The following is a 14,515-nucleotide window of genomic DNA, read 5'->3' as shown; positions in this document are numbered from 1 at the left end:
TCTAAGCCTTTCTTTGACTGGTTCCCGAGTTAATCAATCTCTTTCACAGGGGGAGCAGGTTTTTTTGTCCCATAAATTCAAGAAAATCATCTGTAGAACCCACATTATTTCAGACAGTAACATATCCTGTTAGAGTTTGGTACAAAGAGATGGCAGCACTTTTTTGCTGGTCTCTTCATTGATGGCCACCTCTAATTAGTGATAGATATGGGTCAGCTGTGTTTGATTGGCTACTGCTGGAGATTGAACTGCCCACTTTGAATTAGCTGAATATAGATTTGCTTCCATGCTGTATGTAGGGCAGATGCTGCTTGCACTGGAAAGATTGAAAAGGCAATGTAGGATAGGTGTTAATTCTGGAGCACAAGTTCTTAGTGCATTTGAAAGGATCCCATCAGGCCAAGACTTTCTGGTGTCTGAGCTATTCCAGATTCTTATTTCTGAGTGAACACTAGAGGAACCGTAGAATGACACCTAGTTTTTGTGTTGGGTGGTGGAAGGAGTTTGTGTATGTATTGGCCTGTATGTGTCAATTTCAGGTAAACAGTGAAAGAAAGACTGCCAAAAGAAAGACATGTGAGTGTATCTAGAAATGGAAGTGTGTTCTGCTTTTCAATCTCAATTGTGAACTGTTTACATCACACTAAAACATGGTATGAACATAAATTTAAGGAAGCCTGTGAGATTCTTATCAACCACTCTAATCTTAACAATAAAATGATGGTCTAAAAATCCCAAGCATATGAAAGGCACATATCCTATCCACGGAACCTTTCTCCCTAAGACCTAACTATTAATAGGACGGTAGATAATCCAGAATCTTAAATGTAATATAACAATTGTCATGTTAAATTAGGATATCATTGTTGCCGAAAGAAAACTATCTATGTGAAGGAATGTTTCTCTGATGTTATCTTAAATAGAATATAGCTTCGATGTAGTTTCTAATTAATTATTTTTTTAATTTTATTTGTATTTTATATATATATATATATATATATATTATATTTTCACTAGAGGGCATGCCAGTAGAATAACCATTGATCAAATCATTGTCTATTTAGCATACTGTGTGAAATGTAACTCAGCTTGTCCTTGTATATTTGTGTATACTCCAGATGATTACCTTAATATGAAGGTCGAAACTTCGGGAAATTAAAATAGTTATTTATAACACGGTTGTAAAGTCCATAATTTCTAAAATAAATGCTGATCACCATGTAACACTGAAAGAAAGGGGCTTAGAAGCCCTTTGAGCAGGGGGAAAGTTTTCATCTGGTTCATTTAAAATGACTTTTGCAGCTGTTGCAAATTGTTGAAGCTATGATCATCAAGCAAAAATTGTCATACTTCAGACATATTATGCGGGCAAATGACAGTCTGGAGAAGATGATGATGCTTGCTAAATTAATGGAAGCAGAAGAAGAGGAAGACCAAGAATTAGATGGGTGGATGGAGTGTGCTTGGAGGTTCTGAAAGACATGGTCAGGGACAGATCGGAATGGAGAGTATATGTTCGTGGAGTCACCAGAAGTCGGAAACGACTCGATGGAACATAACACACACACACGTGTATTTTTTTAAATTTTTTTTATCATCTAGATATTTTGTTTGTATATTTTACATTTTTCAAATTTTGAATATGCATATAAATAGAACTTTCAAATATTGCTTTATCATTCATGGCCAAAACTGTACTGTTTTTCAATATTTTAAGACAAATTTTAATACTTCATAATATAAACAACTTTTGACTGTGTAAGCACCTCTGTAGTGCAGTTGGAAGAATGATGGTATACGTTGCGCCCTTCGATTGGAAAAGGCCTAAGTTTGATTCTCGTTGTGAAGAGAGGAATCTTTATATGGATTTTTTCAATTGAAGGTGAGTTAGCTGATCTCATACAGAGGTAGCAGGGTTTTATCTCCCAGAAACTTGGGTTTTTCATCCTGCATACAGACAAATCGACCCTTCAGGACACATGCAATTTACAGACAAAAAATACTAGTGGTGGTGGGGAACAGTAGATGGCATTGATGGAGAGGATAATGGTAGTAGAGGTTTGATATAGTGGTGGAGACGGAGAGTTGTAGAGTAGGTGTCCTCCCTCGATGAGTCTTTGAACCCCTTGGAGGTGTCATGAAATAATAATAATATAAAATAAAGTGAAAATGCCTATAAATGATTATGACAAGTTTTTGTATGCAGTCAGGCAAGATAAGGGGAAGAGTTTTTTGATTAGTTGCATTTCATATAACAGGAATTTTTCTGCCAAATACCAAATCTTTCTACAGATTCAGCCAAAGCCTGAATATTTGGCTCATCCTTAATCTTAACTGTTTTTGTCTTCTTCTTTATCTCAGGAACACCAGTAATGTTGACAGTGTATCTCTTTAATTCCTATGTTTGTTCTTTCTTTCATTGATGTTTTTTTACACTGGCAGTGCTTACCTGTCTTCATTTTCTCTGAGTCCTTTCTAAGTCAAATTGGCAGCTGTCTTCAGAAAAGTTCTCCATCAATCAAATTAATTCTTTGTTTGGAATTTCCTCCCTTGTTTGGTATATAGAGAAATTGGTGTTAAATTAATTATAATTTACTGTTATTAAACTCAACCTGTTTAATCAAATAATTAATGTTTTGTGATAAACTTATTTTGTTCGTGAAAACTCATTTCTATTAATTGAACTGTGATGTTTGAAGGTAAAGCTTTCATGAATATTTGATTTTTTTTATTTTTTTATTTATTTATTTTTTTTCAGCTTTACACCTGGATCATGTTCACTCACTGCATACAAACTTACACCCAGTGGTTATGACTGGGGCAGGCAGAATACTGACAGAGGTAATAATCCCAAGGGTTATCTACCATCACATTATGAAAGAGTTCAAATGCTATTGTCAGATCGTTTCTTGGGATTTTTTATGGTACCTGCTCAGGGATCGTGGAATTATAATTTCATGGGTATGTATCCAGCAAGAAGTTACTGTTATTAATCCACTGGGTTTTATTTATTTATTTATTTTATGATTTATTTGAATTGTTTTAAATATGTCTTGATCTCACAAAATTAAGTGAAATGGAAACTTTTATAATAGACATTTTAATGATTATATAGCCAACTCTTACTTTAATGAATGTAAATATTCTATAGCATGAAATTAATGCCATAGGGCTGGTTTGGAGATTTTAGTGGTTTGACATAACAAGCATGCATGCTGTAATGAGCATAAATTGTAGTAAAAGTTTTTAATGCTAGTATGGTAATTAAATACACTTCTCTGTATTCTATGATAATCATCATTTCTTTAAATATATTGATTGATATCTGAGTTCTATGATAGGTGGTGAGTAATAATGTAAGCTTTAAGTTATTACAGCAGTTTACTTCCAAAGGAATCTGTTATGTTCTTCAAAAACGTTATTAACTGCATCAGTCTGCTTAAATCTTGATCTTTCTTTGCTCTTCTACCATTCTGGCATCAGACTTCCTATGATAACCTTTACTCTTTTTATTTATTTATTTTTTAAGTATCATCTTGGATCACCTCTATGCACACATTTTTGATGCTGATAATCACAAGTGCCTGTCAAATCTTCATTTTAATATGATTCTGCCATTGATTCTATCCATTCATTTTCTATTTGAACCTTCATGTCAGTGGTCATCTTTGATCGCCTATTTTATTTCTTGTTCATAATTTAAAATAAGTTTGAGTGCTGTTCTGCATATCATTAATTTTGTCTTTTGACTTTCTCTCTTATTCTGTATAAATGTATTCATAAATAATAAATTACACGATAACCATAGTAATTAACGAAATTAATGTAATAATGAAATAATTAATTAATTAATGAAATAAAGGTACAAATATTTCGTACTGAAATTAACAGTACATCATCAATGTAGACAACAAGCAATTCAAAGTTCATAATAGTCGGTGGATTACCAATTAAAAACTGTTATCGCGTGCTAGAAATTAATATTAATAAAATATTATTAAATCATTCTTAAAAACTATTTCTTTGATGGTTACATAAGATAAGAATCTTCCAAACTTTTGGAGAGAGTGATAATCATTTGATGCATTCATATTTAAACTTGCATCTATGGAGAAGATGAGCTTTATCCTACTGAATATTGTGTTTAGTGTCAATATTATGTTGTGCCAAACCAGACTTTTGAGGTTTCATGTATTTGATATAATATTGATGTTCATTCATTCTTTCTTCCACAGAATGGCCTGTTTGTCCAAAGTATGTTAAATTACATTTATGCCACAGGTACCTTTAAAGATTAGATAAATGTATTCAGCTAGCTACCCCATCATGATTTGATTATGTTATATGTTTCATATTTAGTTCGTCCTCTTGGCTAAGATTTACATATAAATAGGTGAAATGAAAATTTTTATTTGTTCCTATTTTCATAATTTCCTTTTATTGCTAACAGTATGATTAGTCTTAATTGAATTGAGTGAGGAGTATAACATACCTGCTTCAAGTGATTGAGAACAAGAACTGAGTTTAATATCTTTACCTTCATTATTAGGCTTAATGCTATATAGTTGACTACCAGTGGCCAATAGCATGCAGCATTGCATGACACTTAATTTGACACCAAACCATCTTCCTATACCTCCTTCACTTCTAACTGCCAACGTACAGCACAAACTCTATATTGCTCAGTATAATGTCCCATTGACAACATATAATTGTAATATTCTTTTGACATCTTACAATATGCTCTTCCAGATTTACAAAACATAAACACAGATCCCATCATTTTCAACTATTTGTTTTAAAATCCATAACACAAATAAGTCTTACTCTACAATTTCTCATTTTAAAAGTTGCCTGTATTGCTCTACTTGAAATTATATAATATCAAGTATTTAATTCATGCTTAGTCTTGGGCACTATAATTCTTTACTCTGCTCACTGTTTCCTGAAGAAATTTTTCTATACTTATTATTTAGATGTATATTACCTGTTTTAGTCCTTTATTTCAGCGGACCATGCGGTTAGCCTAGTGGCTTTGTGCTTCGCAACCATATGCCTGAGGAAGGAGTGTCCCAGGTTCGATTCCCGTTGTAGACGTGAGGAATTTGAGGATCTTCCTCAGGCATAGCCAAGTTAGCCGGTCTTGGGCGCGGTCAGTAGGGTTTTTTCCGCCAGTTTATCTGGCGTTTTTCATCCTGCAAACAGGCAAACCGGCCCCATGAACATATGCCTCTACAGTCAAAAATATATCCTCCCCCAGTGGCAGACCAGGTGATGGGTCAGTTGGGAGTAGTACTAACAAGTCGCATCTAAAGTAACACGCAGACCCTGCATGGGAAGCGGGAATAACGCGTAGAAGAAGAAGTCCTTTATTTCAGTAATTCCAATTATGTTCACATGATAAATTTCTAATTCTTCTGGTAGTTCACTTCTTTTATTATTCATGCCTTACCTCTAATGGTGCTTATGTTGAATTCCTTTAAAATTGATCCAGTGGTTATTGTTGTTTGCCCCTGGTTCACTGATGAAAAACAGCATGGGTGGGGTGGGGGGAATTGTTTAAATGTAACCTAGCCTAGCCAGCATGTTTGATATATTATGCTATCATAATCCATTGATTAAATTAAAGACATAAGGTACAGAGTTTAATTGGGAATATTATCCAAATCAGCTGATGAATATCTCCAGTTAAATACAGATGTTATTCTCCAAAATAAATCTAGTACAGTCTACATTCCCTAAACTGAATTACTGCAAAAACCAATTTAGGTATGAATATTAGCAATAAAAAGACTAAAAATAAGCAGGAACACTGAAGACATCAGCTGTATCCTGAATGGGAAACCTATAAAACATTACAGCTGTTTTGTTGCAATCTTTAGAAAAGATGACAAATTAAATATGGAAAAAGATAAGAATAAGCACAATTTGTATATCAGGGGCCAATGGAATAAATTTATATCAAGTAAGAAATAAATTGGCCAAAATGATACACTAGTTGTATATAAGACAGTGCTCGAACCAATTTTAACTTATGGATCTGAGGCATCTACATTCAAAACATTCTTATGAATCATAAGAATGAGTCAAGTAGCATGTGCATACTGGCTTGTCTTATTCACAGTTGGGTTGACAGGATTACACTGTTAGAGTTTAAAGGAACAAATATAAAAGTTTCTGCAATTTACCTAAAATTAAATTTAAAAAATATATATATATTATTATTAACTTTACAGAGACTACAGATTATAGTCTCTGTAAAGTTCATATTACTGTATAGATTATAGTCTCTGTAAAGTTCATATTAATAACAGATTGATGGACACAATGAATTCATAACTTATAAATAGTAGCATCCAAATATTTTACATTGTCCAATAATTTATTTAATTTATTGATTTACTCTTTACTGGGTCCCTGCTAATCACTATGTAGGTTGATCTATCTCTTAGTAAGATATTAATTTTACTTTATGTGAACTCATTTTTATGATGCATGTAGTTGCTGTAGTTCTCCCTGACAATGTCCATGTTACATTGGATGAAATATATTGGCTCTTAAAATGTCTTACTGGTGAAGAATATCAGTTAGAGGCTTCAGTAAGCTGCATTTGAAAGCTTGTTTACATAAGACATGTTTTGTACGTGTTGTTGTTGAACTGCTCATATTCCTAATTTTGTAAAAAAAAAATCAAGGATACCATCAAATTATGTTCTGCATGAATAATTTTATCGAAAAAAACTATAAGGCTCTATTAATAAATCAAATATATGAAATGAAACAGTTTCAGATAATGCTCAGCTCCTTGAGCTTGAAAACACTTTAAAAATTAATTCAAGACCAATTTGAATTAATTTTTAGTATTTCACTGTCTTTAGCCAGGCGAGTACACTTAAATCATAATCATAGAATGATTCACAAGTTTGAAGTGCACTCACTAGGCTGAGGACAGCAAAATACTAACAGAATGAAGAAACCTCCATAATATTCAACCATTGCCTGAGTCGAACTGTGATTTAACGAACAGGTCAGTCACTAAATGTTCTATTTAAAGGTCTGTTATTTGCTTTGTCTCCTGAATGTGTATCTTATTTAGATATTATGGTGCATGTGGGAAAAGGCATCAGAGAGTTACCTATGTATGAAGCTAATAAATTACAATTCGAAGTTGCGCAAACATTATACAAAGTAAAACCACCTTCTTTGAGGTGGATGTACCCTACTCAGAAGTACAAGCTTCTCACCCCCTATGTCAAAACACCAATATTTTCATCACAAAGGCTGACAATGGTAATGCTACTGTTGTAATGGACATAACAGAGTATAAGTCATAAAATTATTATCTTACTGAGGGATTGGTTAACCTACAGTGTAATTAGCAGGGATCCGACAAGGAGTTAGATCAAAAAATTAAATAGATTATTGTACAATGTACAATCTTGGGATTCCACTACTGTTGAAAAGTTACGAATTCATTATGCTCATTCACCACATCTGTATGCTCTCCTGGCTCTTCCACTTATCTTGCAAAACATCTATTAAGAGAGGCCTCCAGGGAGTCAGGAACTCATCAAGGGAGGTCTTTGACCTCCCTTGATGAGTTCCTGATTGGCCAGTTTGACCTCCCTTGATGAACTCATCAAGGGAGGTCAAACTATTTGCACCAGCTCTCATGCCTGTTCTCGAATTCATTTGTGCTACTTGCACACACACAACATCCAACAGCAATCTTCCCTGTTCTGAGAATCAAATTATATATCCTGGTCAAGGGAATAGCCAGTTTAGTTGAACACTCTTTTAGTATCTGGGCTGATATCCCATCAGTTCCTATTGCAGAATTCGTATTCAGTTTGTGCAACAGCTCTAGTACTCCTCATCCACGAGTTTACCATATGTGAAGAGATAGCAGTGAATTCAATGTTGCATATACCAGGTTGATAGCTTTTAGAATAATGGCTGCTCATTAGTTAATAATCACTTCTGCATCAGTCATCCACATATCATCTACATTCAGTAGAGGTATTCTTTCAAATTCATTCTTTGTTTTACTTGCAGTATAATGATAGAATTCTTTTGGGTTGTCTTTAACTAGCAAAGCCAGTTTCTTTTCATACACAGACTTAGCTTTCTGTAGAACACTTGTGACTTGCAGTATAACCTCGAATCCAGACTCCATCTCGATCTGTCCCATCTTCTTTGAAACCTCACTGGCCACACTAGTTCTTACATTAAAAATAGCCTTACCTTTGAAGAGAAAATTGACGATCTGTGTCTATTTGATAATGAAATTGTACTTTTGTTTGATGTAGTCTCCCTTTTCATCAACATCCCACTACAAGAGACACTTCAATTTTACAGTTTCATTTTCCTGAAGACATTGTAAACTTAAATTCATTATCAATGCAGGCTGTTCTTTACATGGTGGAACAAGTTATTCAAACAAATCAAAGGAACAGTGATGGGTAGTCCTATTTCATCTGCCTTAGCTGATTATTTTATGGAGCATCTACACTCATCCATGTCATTTTCCCTGAACCTTGTATATGACTTTGTTTCATTGATGGTGTCTTTGTGATCTGATTCGGCTGGGAGGCAAAATTGTTTCAATTCCTGGAAAAAATACTCTTTTTACTCCCATATCAAGTTCACTATTCAACCTGAATCCAACAACCATCTATTTCTTTTTAGATACCTTTATAATTCAAAATCCTACGGATCATGTTGAATTTCCAGTTTATCAAAAACCAACCTCTACTGGGAAATACATTCATCATAGACGATAGGTATTATCAAAAGGCTTATACACAGAGGTTCATACAATCTGCTCTTCTGATTCCATTTTGTTGGATGATTCAAATTAAAAGCACTCTGATGTCTAACGGTTACAATGAAACTACCATTCAGAAAGTTTCTGATAGTTATCATTGATTGACCAGGCTACAATCCAATGTGAAAAGAATTTCAGTATCCTATCTTTAAACCAACTCAGAAACTGTTTTCTGTCTTTTCATCTACAAAGGATACGTTACCACACAATGAATTTTCTGGAAAATAATATTCCGTGAACCAGTATGCCCAGTGTGTGGGACAACATAATATCGGGGAAGGGGATATGCACAAAATAAACGTCTTCCATTTTTAAAAACAGTTTCAAAGAACCCCTGGTGGTTAGTTTTTGTTCGTGTTTTGTGGTTGTTGCTTTCTGTCACTGACTTATCATTCACTTTTTTCATTTAATTAAAAAAAAATCCATATTAAATTTGAGTTTAATTTTAAAGTTTTATTGATTTTTCAATAAAATTTTAAAATCAATTTAAGCAAATTTAAACAGAATAATTAAGACTTGTCTATATGTACTCACTAACCTCAAAATATTTTAGACCTTGAAATCACAAAAAATCTGACAAAAAAGCAGCTGCGTATGCATGAGTCTTTTCACTCTCATGTAGTGTTATCAAAATGTTCAGTGTGCTGATTCTTCACAACAATGATTGCCTTGTTAGGTGCAACAAAAAAAGTTAAAACCACTGATCTGGAATGTATGATATCACCGAGTTTGTATGTTGCAGCAGAAGCCAGAGATGTGTTTGTGCCATTATAGCCTGGAGGTAAACATCATTCTGATTTCTGCTGCATCCCAAAATAATGTGTATTGTGAGGAGCCATAGTACGTCTGCATACATATGACCAAAAAAAATAAGGAATCAAGAATAAAATCTTTTATTGATTTGTTTCGTGAAGCACGAGCTCGAAATCTAGGAACTAGGCTGTGTGAAATGCTTGAATATTTGTTATGTATAGTGATGCATTGTTGTTTTCTGTATTAAGTTTATAATTTGCAGACTTAGAAATCAATACCAGCTGAAAAGCATTCCAACTGTGTTATGTAGTGCAAAGTTAAAAATTATCTTATGATATTAAGAAACAACAAAGTTAATTTCTTTGTTATATTATAATTTTAAAAAATTTTAGTATTATCTTTCTTATCCTGCATTGATTAGCAATGTCATAAGGAGCATATGATATCTGGGCATTTTCACTGATTTGTTTCTACTTTGCTTATATCTCATTTTGTTATGTCAGGCAGCGATTTATTAAAATAAAAATTTATTTTGTTTTTGCAATATTCAAGGTGTTCGGCATGAACCTGGAATGAAATACGACCTTCATTTAGCAAATCCAAAGGAATTTTACCATGAAGTTCATCGTCCATCCCATTTTCTTAATTTTAGCAATCTTGAAGATAGTGAAGGAGTAGGTGCTGATAGAGAGGATCATTATCAGTGAACATTTAGCATTTAAAAAATTAGAGAAGAGAATTTGTAAAAGTAGAATGAACAGATACCGACTACTTTTTCGTTACAGCATTTGCCTGTGACATCCTTGTGAATACTGAGGTAGCTTAATACCTCCTTTCTCTGAGGCATATTTTGTACACTTTAATAAAGTGTTTTTGTACAGCGTATAGTTTTATGTATGTATTATCTAATAATATATCTGTACACAAGTATACTCTTTGCTCAGTTTTTAATGCAAAGTACGGTAATTTCAAATTAAATTCATGATCACTGTTAGCTTTTTTTTAATCGATTAGTATATGGTTTTATGTCCTGTTTTTATATATAATTTTATTGTATTGTATGTGGAAATGAGTGTTGGTATAAAATGTATACCAGTGTAATAATGATCTCTGTAAATATATACATTGTTTTTCATTGAGCTGTAAAAATTAATAAATTTATTATTAAAGGAATAAAAATAAACTTCTTTAATTTTGTGTTGGTATACGCTTCAGAAATGTTACATATGCTTTGTGTACTGTAGCCACAAAATTATTTCATCTCGAAATATACTTCTTTAGGAATGCGCGATATTAAATTTTAATATAAATTGATAACCCACATTTACCAGAAAAATACATAGCTGAGTAAATAGAAGTCCAGGAGGGATGATACCCTGAGATCAGGAGCACACTACTAGTGATGGAGAGAGGTCCTGCCCCCAGCCATTTCCATGGTGATCCGCAGGGGATTCACGAAGTGTCAAAGGAGGCTCTAGGATGGCCTTTCAACATTGGACATCGAACTATAGCTGAACTGCCATAAGAAAGCATACATACTAGAAAAATATGGTTTTAATAGTTCATTTTGGTAATGTTTTATAGTAGTAGCAACCAAATTTTTCAGATCATATATATATAATAAGAGATGGCTGCAGTAATGATATGAATATGCAGCTGTAAAAAATGGCTATTTCAGGAGTCTTTTGTTGATTGCATGTCATTTCGAAAAATCTCTACAAATAGACACACAGTCACTTTATTAAAGAATTTTCATAAAGGCTTCATTAAATTCGTTAAATATTTTTATATAGCAATATTTTTCATTTTGTGTAATATATGGCTTTACTTCTGCTACATTTTATCTATGCTCATATCATTGTTAGCTAGACCTAACTTCACTCTACCTTTGAAGGCAAGGTCCATATGCATTTTACTTTTTAGAAATAAAGAAGAAAGCATTAAAAACAAATTAATGCTTATTCTTAATTTCTAAGTTAACTTTTTAGAGTTAACTCGGTTGTTAATAAAAGCATATATCAAAACTAATCAGAAATGATAAGTTTTAATGCATGTTTTCAGACTATCAATTTTACTATAATTAACAACCAGGTTAACTCTGAAAACAAGTCTCTGCTTAACTTTGATTGTTTTCAAAAGTTTTTCTTTCACAAGTTTATCTATGAATTATACTCATTTTATTTGAAATAACTTTCAGATACTTTTTCTAGTATAAGAGAACATGATTAATCTTTATAATATTAACATAAATGTTATATGCTAGCACCTTTGTTGTCCAAGTGAATAGTGTCCAACTCTCTAACCAACTGTGGGTTCTGTTGCATTGTTTGTGAATGCCTTTAGGTGATAGATGATATTCATTGCTCAGTGCCAGACCACCATTCTTTTAACTGGAAGTCTGAAATGGCTTGAAAAAGGTGTCAGGTCTGTATAGCAGTATCTTATTAGTTTATTTTATATTGAAGTGAGGTTATTGCTAGTGAGGGGGGAAAAGCTGAAGGCTTATTTCATGTTCCTAAGGGGAAAAAAAACACAATTCCCAAACCATTTAACATAGTTGGGGGGTGGGGTCTCTTAGAAGCTGATGAGCCCATACTATAGGCTGACAAAAGGAATATTTCTCTGCCTCCACACACATACTTTTTTTTTCATCCTGTAATTGGGATTGCCATTTAAAAACATAAAATAAAAATTAAAATTAATTAAATTTAATTGAAATTACATAGGCTGGAGTTCAGAGATCTGAGGAAAGAACGTTGCATGAGGCCACATCGGATTGGTGTAACCTCATGTTGTTATATAGCTCCTGCATGAATCAAGTGAAAGTGACATGAATTAGTTAACTATTTCCATGCCTTATTTGGAAAAATATTTCCATTTTCATCTCTTTGAAGTATACAGAACATTTTGTTTTACTTTGACCTATATGCTTGGTTTCTGTATATAGAAACTAAGTATACAGGTCATGTATTCTCTTGGTATTCTAGTAAAGTTATCATGATATGTTTGGAACTGTTATTTGATCTTTTAACACAGAGTTAAATGATTTACACAATTGCATTCTTTGCAAGTCCTGGAGAACGATATCTTCACAGAACAGATAAAATCAGGAGTTTCATAAGGGCATACTGAATATGTTCAGTGATACTTTAAGGATAGAAAAAATTCTGCAGGCGTGGCATAAATCACTGATCATCTTGTTATATATATATATAAAGCACAGCAATATGTTATTATCAGCAGTCGGCCAATCAGCTTATAATGATTATACAAACTTTTATATCTACTATTTTAAATAGAATCAAGATTTTTGGATAATGCACAGCCATATGAACAAGCAGACTTTGAAATAAGTCTCTGCAGCCATTGATATCTATGCTATTACCCCAGTAATACAAAAAAAAAAAAAAAAAAAGAAAGAAAGAAAGAAAGAAAATTAATATCCTCCTCCTGCATATTTAATGTGTGTGAATTTGAGAAAGCCTTTGATATTTTATATCAGTAAGAAATAAGCAGCTTACAACAACAGGCCATCCCAGAAGTATATCAGAATGCAACAGCCTGTGTAAAGTTAGAATATCAGGGAAACAAATTTGACTTTGGGAGAGGAGTGAGGCAAGGATATCTATTACTTGGTTAAAGTGTGGATAAAATCTGTTGTTACAGATTCTTCATCTGAAGCCTATTTGTTCAATATGGTTGTACATTATCCAAAAATCTTTGTTCTGTTATACTAATTGATATAAACATTGTTTCCTATTACATGAGAAGGCTTTAGGAATGTGTCATGGGAAAACGAATTAACATCACTGGAATTCTAAACCATTCACATTTTGCAAATGACACTATTCTGTTAGCAAAAAATAAAAAAAAAGCAGCTCAGCAGTGCTAAATGACTTTGACAGCATGAAAAAAAAAAAGGTTTAAAAATTAAAAATTAGCATAACTAAAAATTGATGACAAATTCAGATAAAATTAGCAGATTGAAATTGTTGGTGACTGGCTAAATCATTAAAGTGCATTTGGAAGAATAGGACATTGTGATCTTTGATTGGAAAACATCTGAGTTTGATTCTCATCATGATGAGAGGAGTCTCAATATGGGCTTTTTCAGTTATTCAATATCATAAATATAGCAGGATTTTTCTCCCAGAGCCTTGTATTTTTAATCTTATGCAGCCCTATTACATGTGCAATTTACAAACAAAATGAATTATTTGTGATGGTAGATGGATGGAGTTTAGATTGAAGATGTGCAGGGAAAAATGCTCCACATAACAAAAAAGGAATAGAATTAGAAATAATAGATAACTAGAGTAGATGATATTGTAAAACACATAAATGGAGATGGGCTAGCCATGTTAGCTGCTTAACATATATATAAAAAATTAAGCACTGAGTGGATACCAAGAGAAGGAAAGGTTGCAAAAACCAGGATAGAGGAATGATGTTATAAAGCTTTGACATAGAATGTAGACATGATCTAAAGGTAAACAGGTGGAAAGTTAAGGAGCAATATCCAGTAGTGGATGGAAAGAGGCCAAAGAAGAAGATACAATGAGGGCCACATAGGTATGTATTGCACCATCTTATTAAATTAATATACAGGGTGTTCGGGATAAATTTGACAGTTTCGTAAGGAAAAAGAAAATCTTCTTTGTATCTATTAAATTTAATGAATTGACAAAAAAACATTACAGGCAGAGTTAATTACAATACTATCAACAAGATTTACTCAAAATAACCACCATTAGCATCGATCACAGCTTCAATTCTGCTTCGGAACCTCGAACAAGCTGATGCTACAGTCTCCCTGGGAAGGGCCGCAAAAACTGTTTTAATTTTATCCATTAACTGGGCTTTTGTATTACTGGAAGTGCGATTGGTGTCTTTTTCAACTGCGCCCCATACAAAATAATCCATGGGGTTAAGGTC

The 14,515-nt window shown here is 33.1% G+C and overlaps 1 protein-coding gene across 1 annotated transcript in view; it reads left to right on the top strand.

Moving 5' to 3' along the window:
• Prp8 (pre-mRNA processing factor 8) overlaps positions 1–10,783 on the top strand; it is a 411,861-nt gene extending 401,078 nt beyond the window's left edge. Inside the window, exons 40-41 of the mRNA XM_090407427.1 lie at positions 2,759–2,961; positions 10,133–10,783. Coding sequence (XP_090263553.1) covers positions 2,759–2,961; positions 10,133–10,287 — 358 coding nt within the window. The 3' untranslated portion in view covers positions 10,288–10,783. The remainder of the gene's footprint in view (positions 1–2,758; positions 2,962–10,132) is intronic.
• The last annotated feature ends 3,732 nt before the right edge of the window (positions 10,784–14,515 follow it).

This window comes from Typopeltis vanoorti, chromosome 17 (assembly GCF_054136105.1).
Source record: "Typopeltis vanoorti isolate ZY-2024b chromosome 17, IOZ_Tvanoo_1.0, whole genome shotgun sequence".
Classification (NCBI taxonomy): Eukaryota; Metazoa; Arthropoda; class Arachnida; order Uropygi; family Thelyphonidae; genus Typopeltis; species Typopeltis vanoorti.
The sequence above is the reverse complement of the archived record's forward strand: the minus strand, read 5'-3'. Positions and strand labels throughout refer to the sequence as shown.